General features: G+C 36.9%; 1 protein-coding gene across 13 annotated transcripts in view; it reads left to right on the top strand.

Annotated features, from left to right (window-relative positions):
* Nucleotides 1-19,821, top strand: part of RBPJ (recombination signal binding protein for immunoglobulin kappa J region) — an 83,628-nt gene that overhangs the window by 41,774 nt on the left and 22,033 nt on the right. For 11 of the 13 annotated variants that reach the window (XM_039541034.1, XM_039541033.1, XM_039541044.1 and 8 more), the window contains 2 exons: nucleotides 5,524-5,562; nucleotides 11,376-11,471. In XM_039541034.1, coding sequence (XP_039396968.1) covers nucleotides 5,524-5,562; nucleotides 11,376-11,471 — 135 coding nt within the window. Of the gene's footprint in view, nucleotides 1-726; nucleotides 814-5,523; nucleotides 5,563-11,375; nucleotides 11,472-16,989; nucleotides 17,684-19,821 lie in introns of those variants that run through there. The other 2 variants (XM_039541041.1, XM_039541045.1) reach the window with 2 other exon arrangements.

Raw genomic sequence — 19,821 nt, 5'->3', positions numbered from 1 at the left:
GTTCACTGAACACTAACAGTCTGCTAAGCAGCATATGTAAAAGAGACTTGTGTCCTTGCTACCAGTTAGATACAAACAATACCTGTTCACATTGCTTTCCATGCATAAGGCATCCCAAAAGATGTTAGACAGTAAATTACATATTAATATTGCTGTGACTGTGACCATTTGTGCATACAAAGCTTTGGACTTTAGAACCTGTTTGTAGTGAGAGAAGAAATATTGGTCAGGACATAGAGGGTAGCATCCTCTTTTCCATTTGAAAAATGCCATGATATGACATTCACCTGTCCATGGACTTGAGGGGACTGAGATAACACAGTTGTACAAAAGGCAGCTCGATTTAATATAGGCAGTCAAAATTTGGGCTTATAGTAAACAAACATGGACCTACAACCCCAAAAAGTATTTGTATTTTAAAAAGATAGCAGCTTAGAGAGTTAATAGTTTGTTCTCTCAGGCTTGATGTTAGATTTATGTGCTTAGAAATAGTTCCTTTAAGTAGAGGCAGTACCTATACAAGGTCTCACATCCGTTTCAACAAAATCTGTAACTTTCATCTGGAAGTATACAAAGTGAGGCTGGTTTGGGGATTGACTCGGGATATTGGGGATCAATTCCTGGCTCTACCACAGACCTGTGGGCAACTCAATCTCTCTGTGCTTCAGTTCACGATCTGTAAAATGTGGATGATGATACTTTTTGTCTTATCTAATTAGGCCCTCTCTAGACAAGAAAATGATACCAATTTAAATAAGTTGAGAAACTTAGTTAAATCAGTGGAACTACCTGGTGTGGATACTCCAATATAAGGTGTGTCTTGGAAAGTTCTTCCCCATATTATTATATCATCTATGTACACTTGTGTGCCATATATATTTTCAAAAATATTTTGTATTGCTTTGTGAAATGCCTCTGGAGCTGAACATAATTCAAAAGGTGATTTTTAAAATATAACATCCAAAAGATGTATTAAATGTGCATGGCAATTGACTTTCTTACTCCGGTACTATTTGCCAAAATCTATTCAAAGCATCTAAAGAAGAAAAGTACAGTATTTTGTTCCTGATATTTGTCCAAATATTTCTTCCCTGGTAGATATTTTAAAATGTTCCCTTTTAACATATTAAATTAGGTCTTTGGAATCTAAACATAACCATCAGAATCCATCTTTGTTTTCTACTATTACTAATGAATTCATCCACTCAGCAGGCTCTCACACTCTCTTAATTATATTTAAATTAACTAACCTTTCCAATTCCTTGTGTACCCTATTTCTTAAAGCTAAGAGTATTTTTCTAGTTGCATGTATGATTGGTTTCTTTGTTTCATTTAACTCTATTTTATGCATTGTATCTAATTTACCAATGCTAGTGAATAACTCTGTAAATTGATATTATATTTCCAGTGTTTCAGAATCCTGAATAGTTTGAATTCTACCAGTTAGATTTAGTGCTAAACATGTTTCTAAGCCTAAAATAAAAATAACTAGTCCCTTAGCTACTACAAAAAACTTATATTTTCTAAATTATCTTTAACTATGACTTGTAATTCACAAATACCCATAACAAGAATTGTTCCACCACTGTAAGTTTGCAAATAAATATGTAGTTCTTTTAATACAGGTTTTTACTTTTAGATATTTTATAATTTCTGAAGTTATATTAGCTTGTGCACCTTTATCTATTACATATGAAATAAATGTACCATTAGTAGATAGTGTACTGTCCAATCCTTCTTGTAGTTCACAAAATGACTGTTTCAACATACCCAGAAACAAATTGTCTTCATGTGTACTATAAACTCTGTATTCCTTATTCAGCATCTTCTCTGAGACTTTTGAATTTTGAACTAAGTGTATATTTCTAATTTTTTTGACTTTTATGTTTACAAACTTTTGCAAAAGAATTTTGTTTCTTATAGATATGGCAGGTTTGACTATAGGCTGGATGTTGTTTAGGTTGGTGTCATCTTCCATATTTAGAACATTCTTTCATATGCTCATATTTTCAACTTTAATATTTTCACTGTTTTCCTCCATAGACTTTTTCTTACTAAGTGTATATTCACATCAGTTTGTTTTCTTTCTAAAATGTAAAATTATTGTTGATTAAGTTCAGCAGTTTGGCAAATTCTCACTGCTTTTTCCAGATTTAGATCTGGCTCTTCTAACAGTCTTTTTCTTACACTTATATCTATTATACCCATCACAATTTGACTGCTTATCATTGACTCAGTTTCTTGGAAATTACGTTTCTGACTTCTTATCTTTAGATCTGTTAAAAATGATGCAGAAGTCTCTTCTTACTTTTGATTTCTTCAGTGAAATTGAAATCTTTTGAATGTTTCATTTCTTTTTGGTAAATAGTATTCCTCACATTTTTTTAAGACAAACTCAGTGAGCTCATTCTCTAACATTAAGCTCAAATGAATTATATAATGGAATTCCTTCAGTACCTGCACTATTAAAAAAGATGGCAGTCTTTTGTACATCTTCTTTATGATTAGATCCCTATGTCCTCAAAATCAATCAAATACTTGTTGAAACCTTTTCCAGTTTTCCACAGCATTTCTCAACATTTTTAGAAATGTGGGAATTCTTAATTGATCCATCTTAGTTCAATCAAACTTGTTTTTCAATTCTCTGTAACTTTTACTGTCGGTGGTTTTTTAACATCTTTCATTGCTAGCACCTTAACTATACTCCTTATTAGCTACATAGCTAACATATATACAAAGCATCTTAACTCAGGTCCATCTATCAGTCTAACCTAAACCCAACTTCTTCCTCCCACTGTCAGCTCCCACACACTGGAGATTCTATTCATTCTCTTAAAGCCACAGTAACACCACATAAGACTCTCTTAAACTGAAATAAGAGAGTCTCTGCAAGGGAGTTGCACTGATTTAACTCAGAAAAAACGTGTGTGTAGAGAAGGCCTTAGATTGTGATTAGTTAGGGGCAGGAACTTTTCCTTTCTTTGAATAGTACAGCCTCTTGTACAATAAGATCCTGATCTAGATTGCGGTCTGCAATTGCTACTGTAATATAAAAAAGTAAATGGAAGTTTAATAACTGATCTGGTCAGAATATAAATATAAAAATTCGAAATCCACTTTTCTCATCCAGCATTGGACCCTAATCAGGTGGTCTTAGTGAGTTACACTACATAGGTGGCATTGCAACAGAGAACGCACTTCTCCACAAAGTCATATTGCTTACTCAACTTGCAGGTTCTGCTTCTGTTGGTCAGATGGCATTGGTTAGAGAGAGTTCACTGCCTGGTTAGTGAGAGTCTCAGGCAGGTGAATCTTCAGGTTTTTTTCACCCTATTTATTCCTTAAATTGTTGTAAGTCTCGAAAGGAGAACCGTGACTAAATAGATGTTAGTGCAGCTTATATTCTTGTTAAAATTACACACACACTTTTACATTCCAGATAGAAGCATATAAGTTCTTATAACGTTCAAAGGCCAAACAGTTCAGCTTTGCACTAACACATAAGAAATAAAGTGAAAGCAGCTACATACTGATCATAAAAATAAGTGAAATTGAGCAATCTGCATTCATTATTCAAGCTGAGAAGAATGTAAAAAAGAAACAAAGCATAAATAATGACAAGTAAAATAAATTTTTATACACTTTTTAGGTTTTACACTCGGAAAAATGACAAGTAATTTTACTTCAATTTTGGGGTGCCCAAATTGAGACACTTTAGAGAGACCTGAATTTCAGAGAGTGGATGGTTGTCATCTGCTCAGAGCTAAATGCAAAATCCTTCACTTAAGCTTGTGGATTTATTTAAAACAGACATGTCTTCCAAAACACTAAGGTCTGTTCTACACAGAAAGTTGAACTGGTTTAATATTTCAGGTGTGTTTTTAAATTGATTTAATCACCTTAAATTAATGCTACTGCCTGTCCCCTATAGTTTTTTCTCTTTTCGTGGTCTCCTAAGCAAGATGGCATTCCTCTGTTACAATGCAAATTAAATTATGTGCATTAATTGTATATTTTCACTTTGTGGTGCATTTCTGGTATTGAATAATTGCATAATCAGTTGTACTTGCTTTGCTACAAAGTTCATTGCAGATCAGCTCCATAAATTAGGGGATCTCTTGTCATGTAATTTTAGCTCTCATGCTCCTTATTGCAATAGGGAGCCTCAGATATTGTAGTGCAATATTATAGATGGATTTTCATTGTAAATAAAGCATAAAGGGAAAGATATATCTGTTTATGATATACTGTACCAAGAACATTGCCATTCTGAAGTGTATTTACCAGTAATGACTGCGTATTCATTGCATGGTTGACTTCCCTGTCTCATATCATTTATTTTTAGGTAGAAGGGTGTTCAGCTAGCTGCTACATGTTTCTTGTTCTCATTTTAGCTTGTGATTGTACTTCCTTTAAGAGATTGAACATAGGAACAGATGTGTTGTGAGGCAGAGGAGCAATATCCTTGCCTTCCTTTTCTCAAATCTTCTTGACAATTCTGACTTAATCTTTTTGGTTTGCTTTGTATTACTGAAGAGGATGTTTCTATACAACTGCATGTGTGCATCTTCTTACATACTTTAACATTTTTAGGAAGATTTAGCTTAAAGTTTGTGGTGAGGTAGTATTACCTCACAATGCTAATGGATTATTAGATGTGTTTGAATCACTCTCTCAATACCTACGTGTTTAGCTGAGAACCTAATTTTTTTTGAGTCTCGAGACCATTGTATATAATAAACTTCGTCAAGCCTACTGTAAGAAGTTACTGAGGGGGGAAAAACCCCAGTTTCTTAGAAAAGTCATTTTAATGTGCAGTATTTATAGTGCAATGTATTTGCCAACTCAGAATCAGACAGCTGATGGTCACAATATTAGTAATGTTGTTGTCTTTGTGTTGATAGTAACAGTTCTTACTGGCACTTATAGTAGATGGTAATAGCAGATAATCTCTGATTTTTGATGTAGTTAAGAAACTTGGACTTTTAAGTAAACTTCAGAAAAATGAGACAAATGTGACTTTTTGCAGAAGGCATAGTAAATAAAGACATTAATAGGGATTGTACTACATTTTCCCCCCTAACTGGACAATAATGAATGATTTCATTTGCCAGGCCTTTTGGTACATTAAGAACATTTTCACAGTGAAGGGTTTTTTTTTCATTTTAGTTAAAATTAGAATAATACGTAATTTTTCTGATTTATTTGAGTAAGAAAAGTCTTTAGTATTACAGAAAAACTCTGTAAAGGAGCTGGTTTGCTTTAAAAATAGAAATGGAACATATTATATTTAAAACATTCTGAATCATAAATGAGTTATCGGTACTTGTACTGTGTTTTTAAATCTGTGTGTGTGTATATATATATATATATATACACACACATACTTTATTATGTCAGCATAAAAAAAAGAAAAATAATCAAGGAAATAAGATACAGCACTACCGCAAATTCTAATATTTAAGTGTAAAAATCTATCACAGAATGTTTGTTTTAAATTACTGGCTTCTTGTTTGTTTACAGGAAATTTGGTGAGCGACCTCAACCTAAACGTCTTACCAGGTAAGCATAGAATAGTTTATCATTTTATCTAAATTTATTTTTTCCTTTAAAAAGTTTCAAAGATAAATAACAAGTTGTAGCTTGTCAGCCTTTAATTTCAGTGCTGAAAGATAATCATTCGGCAGAGAGTCAGAGTACATTTCGAAATTTTGGTTTAAAATCTTTTCCGAAAAATGGAAAGCTTTAACAAATACATTATCAACCAGAAATAATATTGTGAACATTGATTGCTTTCCTTTCATTTCTCGGTTTAATCTGAAATTCAGAATTCTTTGCAGAAATCACTTGGCTTTTATGTAGTCAAATGTTTATTATTTGTAGAGCATCATAGTAGGTATTAATCTACTCAGGTCTAAGTTTCCAGAGATGACTTCAAACATCTCCTCATTGACAAGTATATATATTCTATCCCTATGTTCTATATTAATTGATAAGTGTGGCTGATGAAATCACATCAAATGCCAAAGCTCTTTTACTGGCAGAATTTAAATATTGTATTTGAAGGCTTTTGTGCTGCACTGTATATCACAATCAAGAATGCTGTGATTGTGATATACAGTGCATTAAACATACAAAGACCATATATTGAACACAGTAAAAAAATGATTAGAAAACTTCCCCATCAAAAAAAAAAACGAAATGCCCCCCCTATCCCTTTAAGACCTAAGACTCCCTCTACCCTCGTGGTCTTGACTTCTACATTGAGAATCCATGCTTAAAGAATTGAGCAGGGAACGATTTTAACCTAAAAGTTTTGTGAAGTGTGACCAGTGATAAATAGTACCACATTCTCAAGGGAAGCTGTTCATGAAAGGCTCTGAGAAGGGCTGTGAAGTATTATATCTGAGTTATTCCTGTTCCGTTTTGGAATAACTAACTGTAGAAGCCATAAAATAGTCACCATTTGCCAATTGTTACCACACGGTTACTATAAATACTGATTATTCTGTGGAGAGGGGAAACCTGTAGTAATCTTGGATACTGCTTTGTGGCAACTTTGAGCAAATGTTTACTTAATGATGGCCACTGCGTTTGCCTGATGTGCACAAAAACTGCACTTTTTTCATAGCGCTGTGTGTGAACAATAGTATTTGGGGGCGTAACACACCCACTGTTACCCTGGCCTACTTCCTTTTATGTTGGGGAGCAGGATGCCTCATGCAAAACAAGAAGAAACATGTTTTGTGTCATGTCACGTTTGGGGTACATTTCATCAGGAATACATTTCCAGATATACTCTAGCTTTGTGATCAGCTTGCTTTATATTTAGGCTGTGAGTACTTACAACTCAAACCAGAGTTTATCTCACAATAGCTTTAAATAAGCTCAACAGGTAATTTTCTATTTTCCCATATGACTTGTACAATTATTATCTATACCTATTTGTGGATTTTTTTTTTAAAAAAAAGGTTAGGTTTAAAATCATGAAGTATTTTCCCCTCTTGGAGGTTAATCACTTTTGGAATTTTCTGCTTCTGAAGTTATTGGTAGAATCCACTTTCCTGAGATTAATTAAAAATAGAAAATTGAATAAACATCCTGTAATATATCAGGGAATAAACTGTATTGTATGCTTAACTTTGATGAATCTAGGTTTCAAGCACAGGGTTCAGCTACTTGGTTAGTAAAGTATCTTCCTCCTGGGATATTGACAGGGATCCTGGGAACCATTTCCCATGTGTGAGAGTGGGTGGTTCTAATTTTTTTTTTTAAACATACAAAGACCTCATATTCTGAACATGTAGTAAAATGATTAGGAACTTCCATCCCACAAAATCTAAACACGGAAATGCCCTCCCCTATCCCTTACCTAGCAAGACCTCCCAGTACCTCTCGTGGTCTTGACTTCTACATTGAGAATCCATGCTTAAAGAATTGAGCAGAGAACATCTTTTAGGATCTGGTAGACGTATCCCAGAAGATAGATTTCTTGTGAGTATAGGAGGGCAAAGAGGGTGGAAACTGGTGAATTGGAGTCCTTTCTTATATCTTTTTTTCCCTTTGAATTAGCAATCCTATACTGAATACATAATAGATTATGTAAGTAAGAATATAATCCATTCAGATAGTCTGAAGAATATATCATTATGTTAAAATTCAAATGCTCTTTTAACTAAATTATTTTCTATATATGAAAAGTCCTATATGACTAATAGAAGATCATAGAATCATAGAATATCAGGGTTGGAAGAGACCTCAGGAGGTCATCTAGTCCAGCCCCCTGCTCAAAGCAAGACCAATCCCCAACTACATCATCCCAGCCAGGGCTTTGTCAAGCCTGACCTTAAAAACCTCTAAGGAAGGAGATTCCACCACCTCCCTAGTGAAAAAGTTTTTCCTAATATCCAACTTAAACCTCCCCACTGCAACTTGAGACCATTACTCCTTGTTCTGTCATCAAGTACCACTGAGAACAGTCTAGATCCATCCTCTTTGGAACTCCCTTTCAGGTAGTTGAAAACAGCTATCGAATCTCCCCTTTCTTCTCTTCTGCAGACTAAATAATCCCAGTTCCCTCAGCCTCTCCTCATAAGTCATGTGCTTGAGCCCCCTAATAATTTTTGTTGCCCTCCGCTGGACTCTCTCCAATTTTTTCCACATCCTTCTTGTAGTGGGGGCGGAGGGGGGCAAAACTGGACATAGTACTCCAGATGAGGCCTCGCCAATGCCGAATAGAAGGGAATGGTCACGTCCCTTGATCTGCTGGCAGTGCTCCTACATATGCAGCCCAAAATGCCATTAGCATTCTTGGCAACCAAGGGCACCCTGTCGACTCATATCCAGCTTCTTGTCCACTGTAACCCCTAGGTCCTTTTCTGCAGAACTGCTGCCTAGCCACTCAGTCCCTAGTCTGTAGCAGTGCATGGGATTCTTCCATCCTAAGTGCAGGACTCTGTACTTGTCGTTGGTGAACCTCATCAGATTTCTTTTGGCCCAATCCTCTAATTTGTCTAGGTCCCTCTGTATCCTATCCCTACCTTCCAGCTTATCTACCTCTCTTCCCAGTTTAGTGTCATCTGCAAACTTACTGAGGGTGCTATCCACGCCATCTTCTAGATCATTAATGAAAATATTGAACAAAACCGGCCCCAGGACCGACCCTTGGGGAACTCCACTTGATACTGGCTGCCAACAAGACATGGGACCATTGATCACTACCCGTTGAGCCTGACGATCTAGCCAGCTTTCTCTCCACCTTATAGTCCATTCATGCAGCCCATACTTCTTTAACTTGCCGGCAAGAATACTGTGGGAGACCGTATCAAAAGCTTTGCTAAAGTCAAGGAATAACATATCCATTGCTTTCCCCTCATCCACAGACCCAGCTAGCTCGTCATAGAAGGCTTTTACTTTAGTCAGGCATGACTTGCCCTTGGTGAATCCATGCTGATTCACTTTCCTCTCCTCTAAGTGCTTCAGAATTGATGCCTTGAGGACCTGCTCCATGATTTTTCCAAGGACTGAGGTGAGGCTGACTGGCCTGTAGTTCTCCAGATCCTCCTCCTTCCCTTTTTTAAAGATGGGCACTACATTAGCCTTTTTCCAGTCATCTGGGACCTCCCCCGATCGCCATGAGTTTTCAAAGATAATGGCCAATGGCTCTGCAATCACATCTGCCAACTCCTTTAGCACCCTCGGTTGCAGCACATCTGGCCCCATGGACTTGTGCTCATCCAGCTTTTCTAAATAGTCCTGAACCACTTCTTTCTCCACAAAAGGCTTGTCACCTCCTCCCCATGCTGTGCTGCCCAGTGCAGCAGTCTGGGAGCTGACCTTGTTCGTGAAGACCGAGGCACAAAAAGCATTGAGTACATTAGCTTTTTCCACATCCTCTGTCACTAAGTTGCCTCCCCCATTGTATAAGGGGCCCACACTTTCACTGACCACCTTCTTGTTGTTAACGTACCTGTAGAAACCCTGTTGCACCTGCTTGCCATCTCCAGTTTTTCCAGATACATGTTCTTCAGCAATTCTGAAATATTATTTTCCTCTTCATTGCTTAAGTTCCTTGAAGGAGTAAAAATATCTCTCAGCAACTTCTGTTCTATTGTGCTACTTGCTTTTGCAGTTATATATAAAATATAATATAATGATGGGTAATGGTGCTTACCTCCTTAAAGTGCTTTGAGATCTACTGATGAAAATGGCTATATAAGAGCTAGGTATTCTTGTTCTTATTGAACATTTTCTTGATAAGCGGTAGAGAAAGAAGGGTAGCCTTTTTATTCTTAGGAGGTTAGGTCTATGTGGCAACTGTGATTTTATGAATACAGCCTTTAGAGCAGAAGAAAGGGGCAGAGATAATTTGATCCTGACACAATGCTTAATATACACTAGAACTGACAGCACATGAGCATTCTTTACTATATTTGTAGCAGTCTCTTTGAGAAATTGTTTAACATGAGTACCGTAGATATTCATGGGTATTACATAATGCACTCTGCAACTTGAACATATGTTTATGACTAAGTTAAATGAAGCTAAAATGGAGAATTTTGTCAATACTTGAAATACGTAAATATAATTCATTGAGAAAATATTAATCTTAGGTTTGATAGTTATAAAGTACTGAACATCTGAATACCTATATAAACAGTCTCAGTATATGTAAATATACTTGAGAGAGAGAGTTTTTTATTGTCTATACTTTATGCCTATATGCAGCATAGTATCAATGGTACTAATTATTAGCCAAATTTACCGAGATCAAGGTAATCCACATTTAAAAGTGTAATTTGGCCCTTATTTCTGTATTGGTGTATCATCCACTTATATACTTATTTCTGGTGCACCAGTTACTATGATATCTATGTGCCAGGTACAAGAATTTAAACTGAAATGACATCACAGTTGGATTATGTTCTGTCCCCCACTCTCCTGGGTGAGTTTGTATTCCATAGGCTCTCTTTATCGGAGGGGTCTTTCTACTGGAAACAGATCTTGTCAACTAAGAATATTGTTTCTTTAGTTGAGTAAAGTTCTGGGTCAACAACCTTGGTGCCGTTAAAGAACTATCCAAATATTGGTTGAGTTTGATCTCCTGGGTGGCTGCCTTTGGGTGGATGGCCTTCACCAAAAATGTCCTGAAACCCCTTCCATAGAGTTTTATCTCTACTTCTGTCAGTTTCAGTAGATAGCTTTCAGTATTTGCACTTATCTAGTTATACGCTTTGAAGGTAAGGACCAGGGGGCTCTGAATTGGTTATAGTACTTAATGGAGGGCTGGTGTAATATGCAGAAGACCAGTAAAGTGTTGTCCTCTACCTATTCAACTCAAGAGATGGTTGTCTTTGTTTTTAAGCAAAACAGTTTCTGTCTGGCTTTTGTTGTCATTGTATGGCTGAATGTTAGAAAACCAACATGGACCATGTATCTCATGTAAGCACATCACTGTGGAAGACTCAGATAAAACTAAGCAAGGAGACCTTGAACAAATATGAGTAGCAAGATATTGTAAATAGTAACAACGAGACCTCAGAACATCCCTCCTGGTGTGAATGAATGTATTGAAATAAATACTGTCCTTCTACAGCACCCCAAACTTTCCCTGTGGTGGAAAACTTTGTGATGATAGCATAACTTACAGTTGTGGGGTGCAAATTGAATACTGTTTTTTTTTTTTGCCCCCAAAATTATCTTTTAAAACATCTGGTTTAAACCCAACTCTGTATTGTTAGTGTGCTGCATAAACCCCTATTTTGTCTTCTTTCCACCTCAGCTGCATTTTTTTCTTAAAGTTCTATTTGAATTATTATAACTACAAAGCTGAAAAAAACTTTCAAAACTTATTTTCTCTTTAAATTAATTTTTAGGGAAGCTATGCGGAATTATCTAAAGGAGCGGGGTGATCAAACAGTACTAATTCTCCATGCAAAAGTTGCGCAGAAGTCTTATGGAAATGAAAAAAGGTAAGGAAGACGCTCTCTCTCTTCCCCCCCCCCACCCCCCAATCGAGGAAAAAAAATTCATCATCTGGTGTGACGTTAATTTTAGCATAGTACCTAACAAAATTGTCTTAAATTAAAAACACCGTAATCTTACTTTAAATAAATGTATTAATGAAATAGATCAAGTGTATTGCCAAAATCAAGTCAGGTGTTTGTATAGTGAATGTTGGAAAACTGCTGCTTTTAGTACATAGACGTTTGTGTCTGTTTCTGCTGGCAGTTTCAGTCCCCAGCTTCGGTTCACCCAGGATTTCTTTCTTTTATCTAGTTCACATGGTTGGGAGAGCAGTGAGGTTCTATAGATCCTCATGTCCCTTGCGGGTGTTCCCCCCTGCACAGTTTGATTTCACTGGGGAGAGGGATATCCTTAGCCTGGGTCTCACTTCTCCTCCTCACCCCAATAACGTTGTTGTATCTGCTGCAGATACAACTTTTCTGTCTTTTCATGCCAGCTGAGTTAACTAGTTCTCCAGTTACTTGTGGAGCATTCTGAGGTAAACAATATTTCAGAGTTTAATAAATTAAAAAAAACAACAACAACAAAAAACCAACCAAGTTAGAGTGAGAACGTTTACCGAAATAAAAAGTGACATAAACCCTCGTTTGGTCACTTTTAAGGGGATCAACAATTGAAATTATAGTGAAAATTAGCCCTAGAAAAATGGGAGAAAGTCTTAGTAAGACTTTCCTATTAGTATAAACTATTTTTCCATGGTAAAGTGTCTGTTTAAAGTATTTTGTTTGGAGGAAGCGGTGGTGGTGGGAAGGTTAGCTTTTTTTCTTTCAGTAATTTTAAATAAAAATATACATGGCCCCAATTCAGGACAGCACTTAAGCACTTGCTGTCCTGAATCAGGCCTGTAATTACAATAAGACGTATCGAGATGTATCATTAAAATTAGTATAAAGTATGTCTTGTTATAAAAACTTCTTGTCAAAGATAGGTCAGTATATAAGTAGTAAGATGCTATCTATCTGATCCTATTTGTATAGATTTTTATACTGCAGCTATCAACCACATATCTGATCACATATCCAGGCAATTGTAGTACACTTCAGGTAGTTTTTAAGGCACGAGGCTGCAGAAGAAGCATTTTCGGAAGGCTTGTTAGTGAATATGTTTTATGAATAAGTTGTGTGTAGGTTCTTCGGCACTGTTCTGCTGGTGCACTTAAATTCTGACTTGCAGCACCAATAAGGTCCCTTATGTCTAGATTTCTAATTCTTATAACGCACAATGACTTACTGTAAGATGTACATAACAAATTTCAAAAGTTAAATTGTTGAGCTAAAAATACTGGACTAGAGCAGATGAGGTTTCAGACACAGATGTTATCTATATGCAGTAGCCACAAAACAGCCACAGGTGCTGCATGTACTGTTACCTTTGATGCTTAATATTTCTTTCTCCACCTCGGTCCACATCCTGTTGTATCATATTGCTTGTAAAATTTCCTGAGGTTTGAGATATTAAACATCTCAATGTACAAAAACAATTCAAAATCAGAGTCCATCAAAAAATTGCCTCCAGAGTTCTGAGATGTAATCCACTAATACAAATGGATTTATTTCCTATCGTTGGGCCTCTGTTGTTCACGCAAAGGCCACTGTTGGCTGTTCTTCACACTTCTGTGCCTAGTTACTGGTACATCAGTGCATTTCCACTCTCCTGAGAAGACCTCCACAGTATGCAGTCTTCGCTAAGCTTCTCTTCTGGGCAGTTTCCAGGTTCAGCGGTTCCATTGAATTGTTAAGGATTTTTTAGATCTCTTTAGAGCCTTGTATTTCTTATTGAGAATCAAATAGGAAACTCAGTGAGGGGGGAAAAAAGGACACAAGTGAACAAGTGCACTGTGTGTATATGATGCAACTATGCAGCCCTCTGTTGCTGACGGCAGCATTTTTAGATACATAGCAAGGGGGTTATAATTCAAGGCAACGTAGCAGTAAGCAGTACCTGCTGCTTCACAAAGGAGGATTTTACAGCCATCAAGATTCATCATGACTGAACAGCAGGAACACATGGTTAACTTCCCAGGTCACACCGTATTAAAAAATAACACGGTTAAGGAGTACAGTGTACTGAATTAATTTAACCCCTTTGTATGCCTTCATGGATTGGAAAACACATTTCTAACGAGCTTTCCTCTGTCAGACAGAAATCTGTTCCTTCTCTTGGGCCCAAAGTATTTCAGGAGTAGGAGTCGTCCACCATCCAACCCTTTTAGGGATAGATTTACTCTTTTCCTGTTTGGATTGCAGTAAAGGAAGGGGGGGATGGCTCATTTTATTTGAAGATTAAAACTCACCATTTGTGTTAGGAAAATGTGTAAAGTTCCCCCCCCCCTTCCTCCCCAAAATGACCCTGAGAAATGTGAGGTGATACTTTCAAGGTGGATCTTTGTTCCTAGCAATTTCCAAATATTCCCATGTGCCTTTGACAGGTAATATTGCCCCAAACAATTCCTTGGATAAAATACAGAGTAGAGCTTCGGGCATTGTTGATGTGGCTTGCTGATTTTCATGAGTATATATTACTAATGTTAGTAAAACCACTATGGCATGCATACAAGTATGCTTTCCCAACTCCTGAGAATTGCTGTCCTTATGCCAACCAGTAATCAAAACATGCAATCAAAATGACATTAATACTACGTAAATACAAAATACCAAATGTTAAAACACCAAAGCTCTTCTGAGTGGGAACTGTTCTGTGGTGTTTGATACTGGATCCTCCTCATCTGGTACCAAAAATTTTATATCACTTTTCAGGGATGTCATGGCTACCATTAGTGGCTCAGAAACTGAACTGTAATTGGATATTGATTAAAATAGATACATATGTTTTCGCATAGCATGTTCCTCCTCCACTCTGTAGACATTGTGGAAGTAGGTCCATCCACTATTTATTTAGTATAGCTGGAGTTTTTCTTCACACCAGTTATTTTGAATTCTTGTCCTAGTGATAGACTTACCAAATGAGTACAGATTTCTTTTTAGACTTTCAGAGTTTCAGGAAGAGTGTGCTCAAGGGTGACAGTGTCTGGGAGTTCAGTATAAGATTATAGCATCATTTCCAAACTGATTTAATACTGATTTAGTTATTAAAAGAAAAATTGTTTAATATTTAAACAAAATGTATAGTTCTAAATATGCCAATCTAATTTTTATTCTCCTTCTCAAACCGATGTTTAAACCAGCACAGAAGATGCATTACAGTATTACACTAGACTCCCAAACTTCTGGCATCACAAATAACTACATTATTATTCTTAACAACTAAATTGCCGATATCAACAGAATCTCAGAAGTGCCAGTCGTAGTTAAATCTTTAGATTCACTTCTGCCGCCAGATACTTCGTGCAAATGAGTGCAGATTTAGGTCCTTGATTTTCAAATTCATTTTACTTTACTCATAGAGAGACATGCCTTATTCCTTTCTTATTGCTGGGCTAAGCAAAGTTAGCAAAGATTTTAAGGCTATTTTATTATAATGATTAACCAAGTTCACGGGACATTCATTTTATTCATTTTTTTTTCTTGCATTTCCAAAGAGAGAGGTTTTTAATTGAACCATTACTAATTGTGCCTACGGTTACATTGTATTTTAAACTTCATGGAAGGATCTCTCCATGGTTTTTTTGGTCCTGGACTTCAGTGTGATAAGGAAGTATCTTGGCTCACTTTAGATGTGTAGAGAATAATCCATCTTTACTCGACAGGTTTCTAAATTTTCAGAAGTTGGGGCTCCTTTTGTAATTCCAGTTTCCAGTCATAGAGATATTGTAATCTAGAGGCTACAGAAACTCCTCATTTCTGTTCCCAGCTCTCTCTTGGTTTGCTATGAGGCCTTGGAAATTTTTTTAACCTTTCTGTGTGCAGTTTATCCATCTGTAAATGAGGGTAATAATTACCTTGCAGGTGTTTTGATGCGGTTTAATCAATAATGTGACATTCTTGGTGGAAAGGAACCGTATGATGTGCAAATGTTGTGTAGTGTGATTTTGTTTAAAAATCTTAGAAAGAGGCATTTCCAGACTTAGTCCCCAAGTACCTGGCAACGTCTTTGTTACTTGTCTGTATGCTGATCGTTGATTGGGGTTCCTAGATGTTAATGTAATAGAAATAATAGTAGACAGGTCCTCTGCTCTTCTAAGATGAGAGCATATTACTCTTTAGTAATAATAGCCTTTGGAATGGCAAGGGTGATGCAAATTTCTTCTGTTACATTTCTAGGTGAACCATTTGGCAATGGCATGTGTACATTAGTTATTGTTTACATTCTCAGATGTTGCATTCAGCATAGTTGTCTGGGTTCCCTCTGGGGACTTTGATTCTAGATTAGTTTTGTGCTAGTTATGTTTCTGTAAAGGTACTGTCCACCAGGATTTTCATTCCTGGTTCTCAGCTTCTTGGCATGCGACAATCACAGCTCCTCAAGCTATTGAAGTGTTTTCAGTCTCAAAAGATGCTTACGACGGGGTCTGTGAGCCAGTCCCCCTACTACTGGTCACATACTACTATCTGAATTTGTTCAGTATCCTTGGAATGTTCTAGTTAGCAATTTCTTGACAGCTGTTAGTGAAAGAACTCCTTCCAGAAGCTGCACCTCACAGTTATTGCTCAGACTTTTCTCTGCGATGTATTGTTGAGTATGCTCTACTATGTGCCTACTAGGTCCTGGTTGTTATTGCTAAAATTGTTTTGTCATTGAGTGCTTTGCCTTGTTCAAGGCTTGCCGCGTGGCTCCGATGCCTATTTTTAGCACTCTGGCGCCTAATTATTTTTCGTTTTTTTTTTTCTTGTTGCATTATATTCTTCAGTGGATGTTGTCAGTTTCTTCAGCCCCTAAGAAGGAAAGAAGACTGCTGAGTGGTTTCATGCTCAGAACAATGTGGGTAATTGACAAACATATCTTCTGCCTTGACTGTCTCCAAGTCGACCACCAGGTACAAGGGGAAATATTGTCATGCAAATGTCACCTTGAACGGTGGTGTATTTCTCCAACCCCACATCAAGGGAACCTATGAAGACTTCTTTGAGACCAGCACAGGGCTAGGCCAGAGTGTTTCAAAAGGTAAATCCTTGAAGCAGAAGCCAGAGTTGAACAAGAGTGCTGAGTGCCAGGACTCATTAGCATTGGCATAAACCCATTTTTCCCTGGTAAGCTTAGTTAGGATAGTTTCACTACTGAAGCACCATGTTTTCCCAAATTCATTGGCCTTAGTGGTGCCATACCTACAGGGGCTGGGAGTGCACATGTACCCTTACTTGGGGAATTGGCTGGTCAAGAACACCACTATGGAGGGAGTCAAAAGAGCAGTCTGTTCGCATTTCCATGTCATCGCGAGGGTTTTGGAGTCAGTAAGATTCAAAGTCTCTACTTTTCCCCAGCAGACATTTGGAGTACATGTGAGCTCTGCTAGGCATGGATCTGCTTGGTCTTCCTGCTGCAGAACAGGATTCAACACATGACCAATCTGATGGAGAGGATTTGTCAGATCAGATGGATGATAGCATGGACCATACTATGAATACATTTGAGTTTTGATGGCCTCAACTGAATTAGGAGTACCGTGGCTTTTCTTCTCATGAGATCAACTCAGTGAACCTTGAAATCACAGTGGAAGCAAGCATTATAGGGGGACTCGCATCTCTTCTGGATGATGGACAACCTCTGGGCTTTTCTGTCTAAGTGCGAGTCCAAAGATGAGCTTGGATGAGGGATTTAGTTCAAACTCCAGCCATTCAAATTGTAGTGACTACAGATTCGTCCAACATGCATGAGGCGTATACAGAGAAGGTGCCTCCCCACTCCTCTCAAGGAATTTAGTCTTTCTGTAGGAGCAACAACAGAACATTTTATATACAACAGATGAGTGGTTCTAAATACAAGTACCTTCAGAGACCTGATATGCCAAAAGGTGGCCCTGCTTCACACATACAATAGGGTCACTGTGCTTGTATATCAAGAAGCAGGAAGGGACCAAATTTTGCATCTTGTGTTGCAAGGCTTGGCAAATGTGGGAATGAGCTTTCCCAGAAGACACTTCTGATTGCCATATATTTAGCAGGGAAGAAGAGCTAACAGAAAGAGCTGATCCATGACAGATCTTCACAAGTGGTCTCTGGAGCACGTAGTGGCATACCTACTTCACAGAGGAACATTGGAGGTAAATTTCTCCATCCCTTACTTGAAAAAGAAGCTACCAATCTTCTGCTCATGGCATAGTGGAAAAAAATTAACAACGGAATATCTTATCTATCCAATGGATAAAGGGACTCCTATATGCCTTTTCACTAGTACCTCTTATAGTCAGGGTTCTGGCAAAGGTTTGGAGGATCAGAGGTAATAGTTTTTTTAATCATTTTCTTTTTTTGCTGGTCAGATTACTTCTTTGGGAACTTCCACCTCCCACTCAATTAGAAGCTTATGGCCCTGTGGTTAATATAGAGGACTAGAAGTTAGAAGACCCTATAAATTGAAGATGAATGGGAAAGCAGTTTTCTTTGTTACATAGCACCTAGTCCCACTCTATTTCTAATTGTGAACTCTGGAAATTGTTTCAAACTTAAAATAGTTGAAGGATTTTTTTTCTCTTTTCATATGTAGCTGAAAATCAGCCCATCATCAACACTTAGAAATTCTCATTTATTACTTTAACCCATTTCTTCCAAATGCTTTTTCTCCAAGTTATTTTAAACTAATCAAAGACTGGGGCTTCTTTTGTCCCATGTTAAATGAGAAATAACTGCATCAGAGGTGTACATGCACACTTTACTGTACATACAATAGAACCTCAGAGTTACAAACACCAGAATTATAAACGGACCAGTCAACCACACACCTCATTTGGAAGCGGAAGTATGCAATCAGGCAGCAGCAGAGACCAAAAAAAGCCAACAACCCCAAATACAGTACAGTGCTGTGTTAAACGTAAACTACTAAAAAAAATAGAGGGAAAGCAGCATTGTTCTTCTACATAGTAAAGTTTCAAAGCTGTATTAAGTCAATGTTCAGTTGTAAACTTTTGAAAGAACAACCATAATGTTTTGTTGAGCGTTACGAACAACCTCTATTCCCGAGGTGTTCATAACTGAGGTTCTACTGTATTTTACACAATATAGTGGAACTCTTCTTTACAGGAGATCATGGGATTGTCTATATAAAGTTAGAAATTGAAAAAACAATACTTGCCTCCATCTGGAGGTAGAGGCTAACCCTTAAGTCTAGACCAATAAGGGAACCAGTCAAGCAGGTCTAATAATTATCATTATTTCTCTTTTACTTGTTTGCAGTGCTGTAGTCTTGTTGGTCTCACGAAATGAGAGAGACAAGGTGGGTCAGGTAATAGGTATTGCCATTTATTGGACGAACTTCTTTTTGTGGAAGACACACACTTTTGAGCTCCACAGAGCTCAGACCTGAGAATAGCTCTGTAAAGCTCAAAGCTTCTCTCTTTCACCAACAGAAGTTGGTCCAATAGAAGATATTACTTCACCCACCTTATCTCTCTCTCCTTGATTTGACAGGTTAAAATCAGTTTTTTAAAACTTAGTAAGCCAAGAGTCTGTATATGATTTTGATTTACAATATAATTCAGTATTTTTGATGTCCTTATCATAAGTTTTAGCTTAAAAGAAAGTTGAATTGTTGCAGCCAGTTTGTTCTTAAAATGGGTTATAACTTGTTTTCTGGTGGTCTTTAGCGCCTCCTAGTGTCCTTTGGCAAAAGCTTTTCTGTACAACATAAACTGGAAGTACTTGCATTTGGAAATACGTAAACACTAGCATTTGGTCAGTTGTAAAGACTGAAAATAATATAGATATACTTAATGCAGTGCATGACATTTGTAACATATTTTCAAAGCTTGAATTGACCTCAAAAGTTAAAGATTCTTTCGCCCTGTTTCTGTATATAATTTAGAAAGCAGTACTCTTTTAAGTCATTACAATTTGAGGGCTCACTGGGGTAGCCTATTATTTGTATTTATTTAAATTATTTTAATAGAATATAGTATGTTTTGTCCTTACCATAGTTTTTTCATAATTTCAAATTTAATTTTACACAGGTTTATTTTAAAAAAGAAAGAAATATTTAATTTAGATTTTTAAAAATCTAATATAAAAATATTTTTAAAGAAAATCAGATTTTTATCCACGTTGTCAGAAAACAAGTCTTGTCTTCATTTGTCATTGATGAAAGGATATAAATATAACAATAAATATTAAATTAACATTTTAGAGTGGTTTTTCTGAAAGGCTTATATTTTTATTATTTTATCTGTCAGTCAAAGCTCTTAGTATCTCT

The sequence above is a fragment of the Mauremys reevesii genome, linkage group 5, assembly GCF_016161935.1.
Source record: "Mauremys reevesii isolate NIE-2019 linkage group 5, ASM1616193v1, whole genome shotgun sequence".
Taxonomy (NCBI): domain Eukaryota; kingdom Metazoa; phylum Chordata; order Testudines; family Geoemydidae; genus Mauremys; species Mauremys reevesii.
Note: the sequence above shows the minus strand (reverse complement) of the source record. Positions and strands in the feature narration are given on the sequence as shown.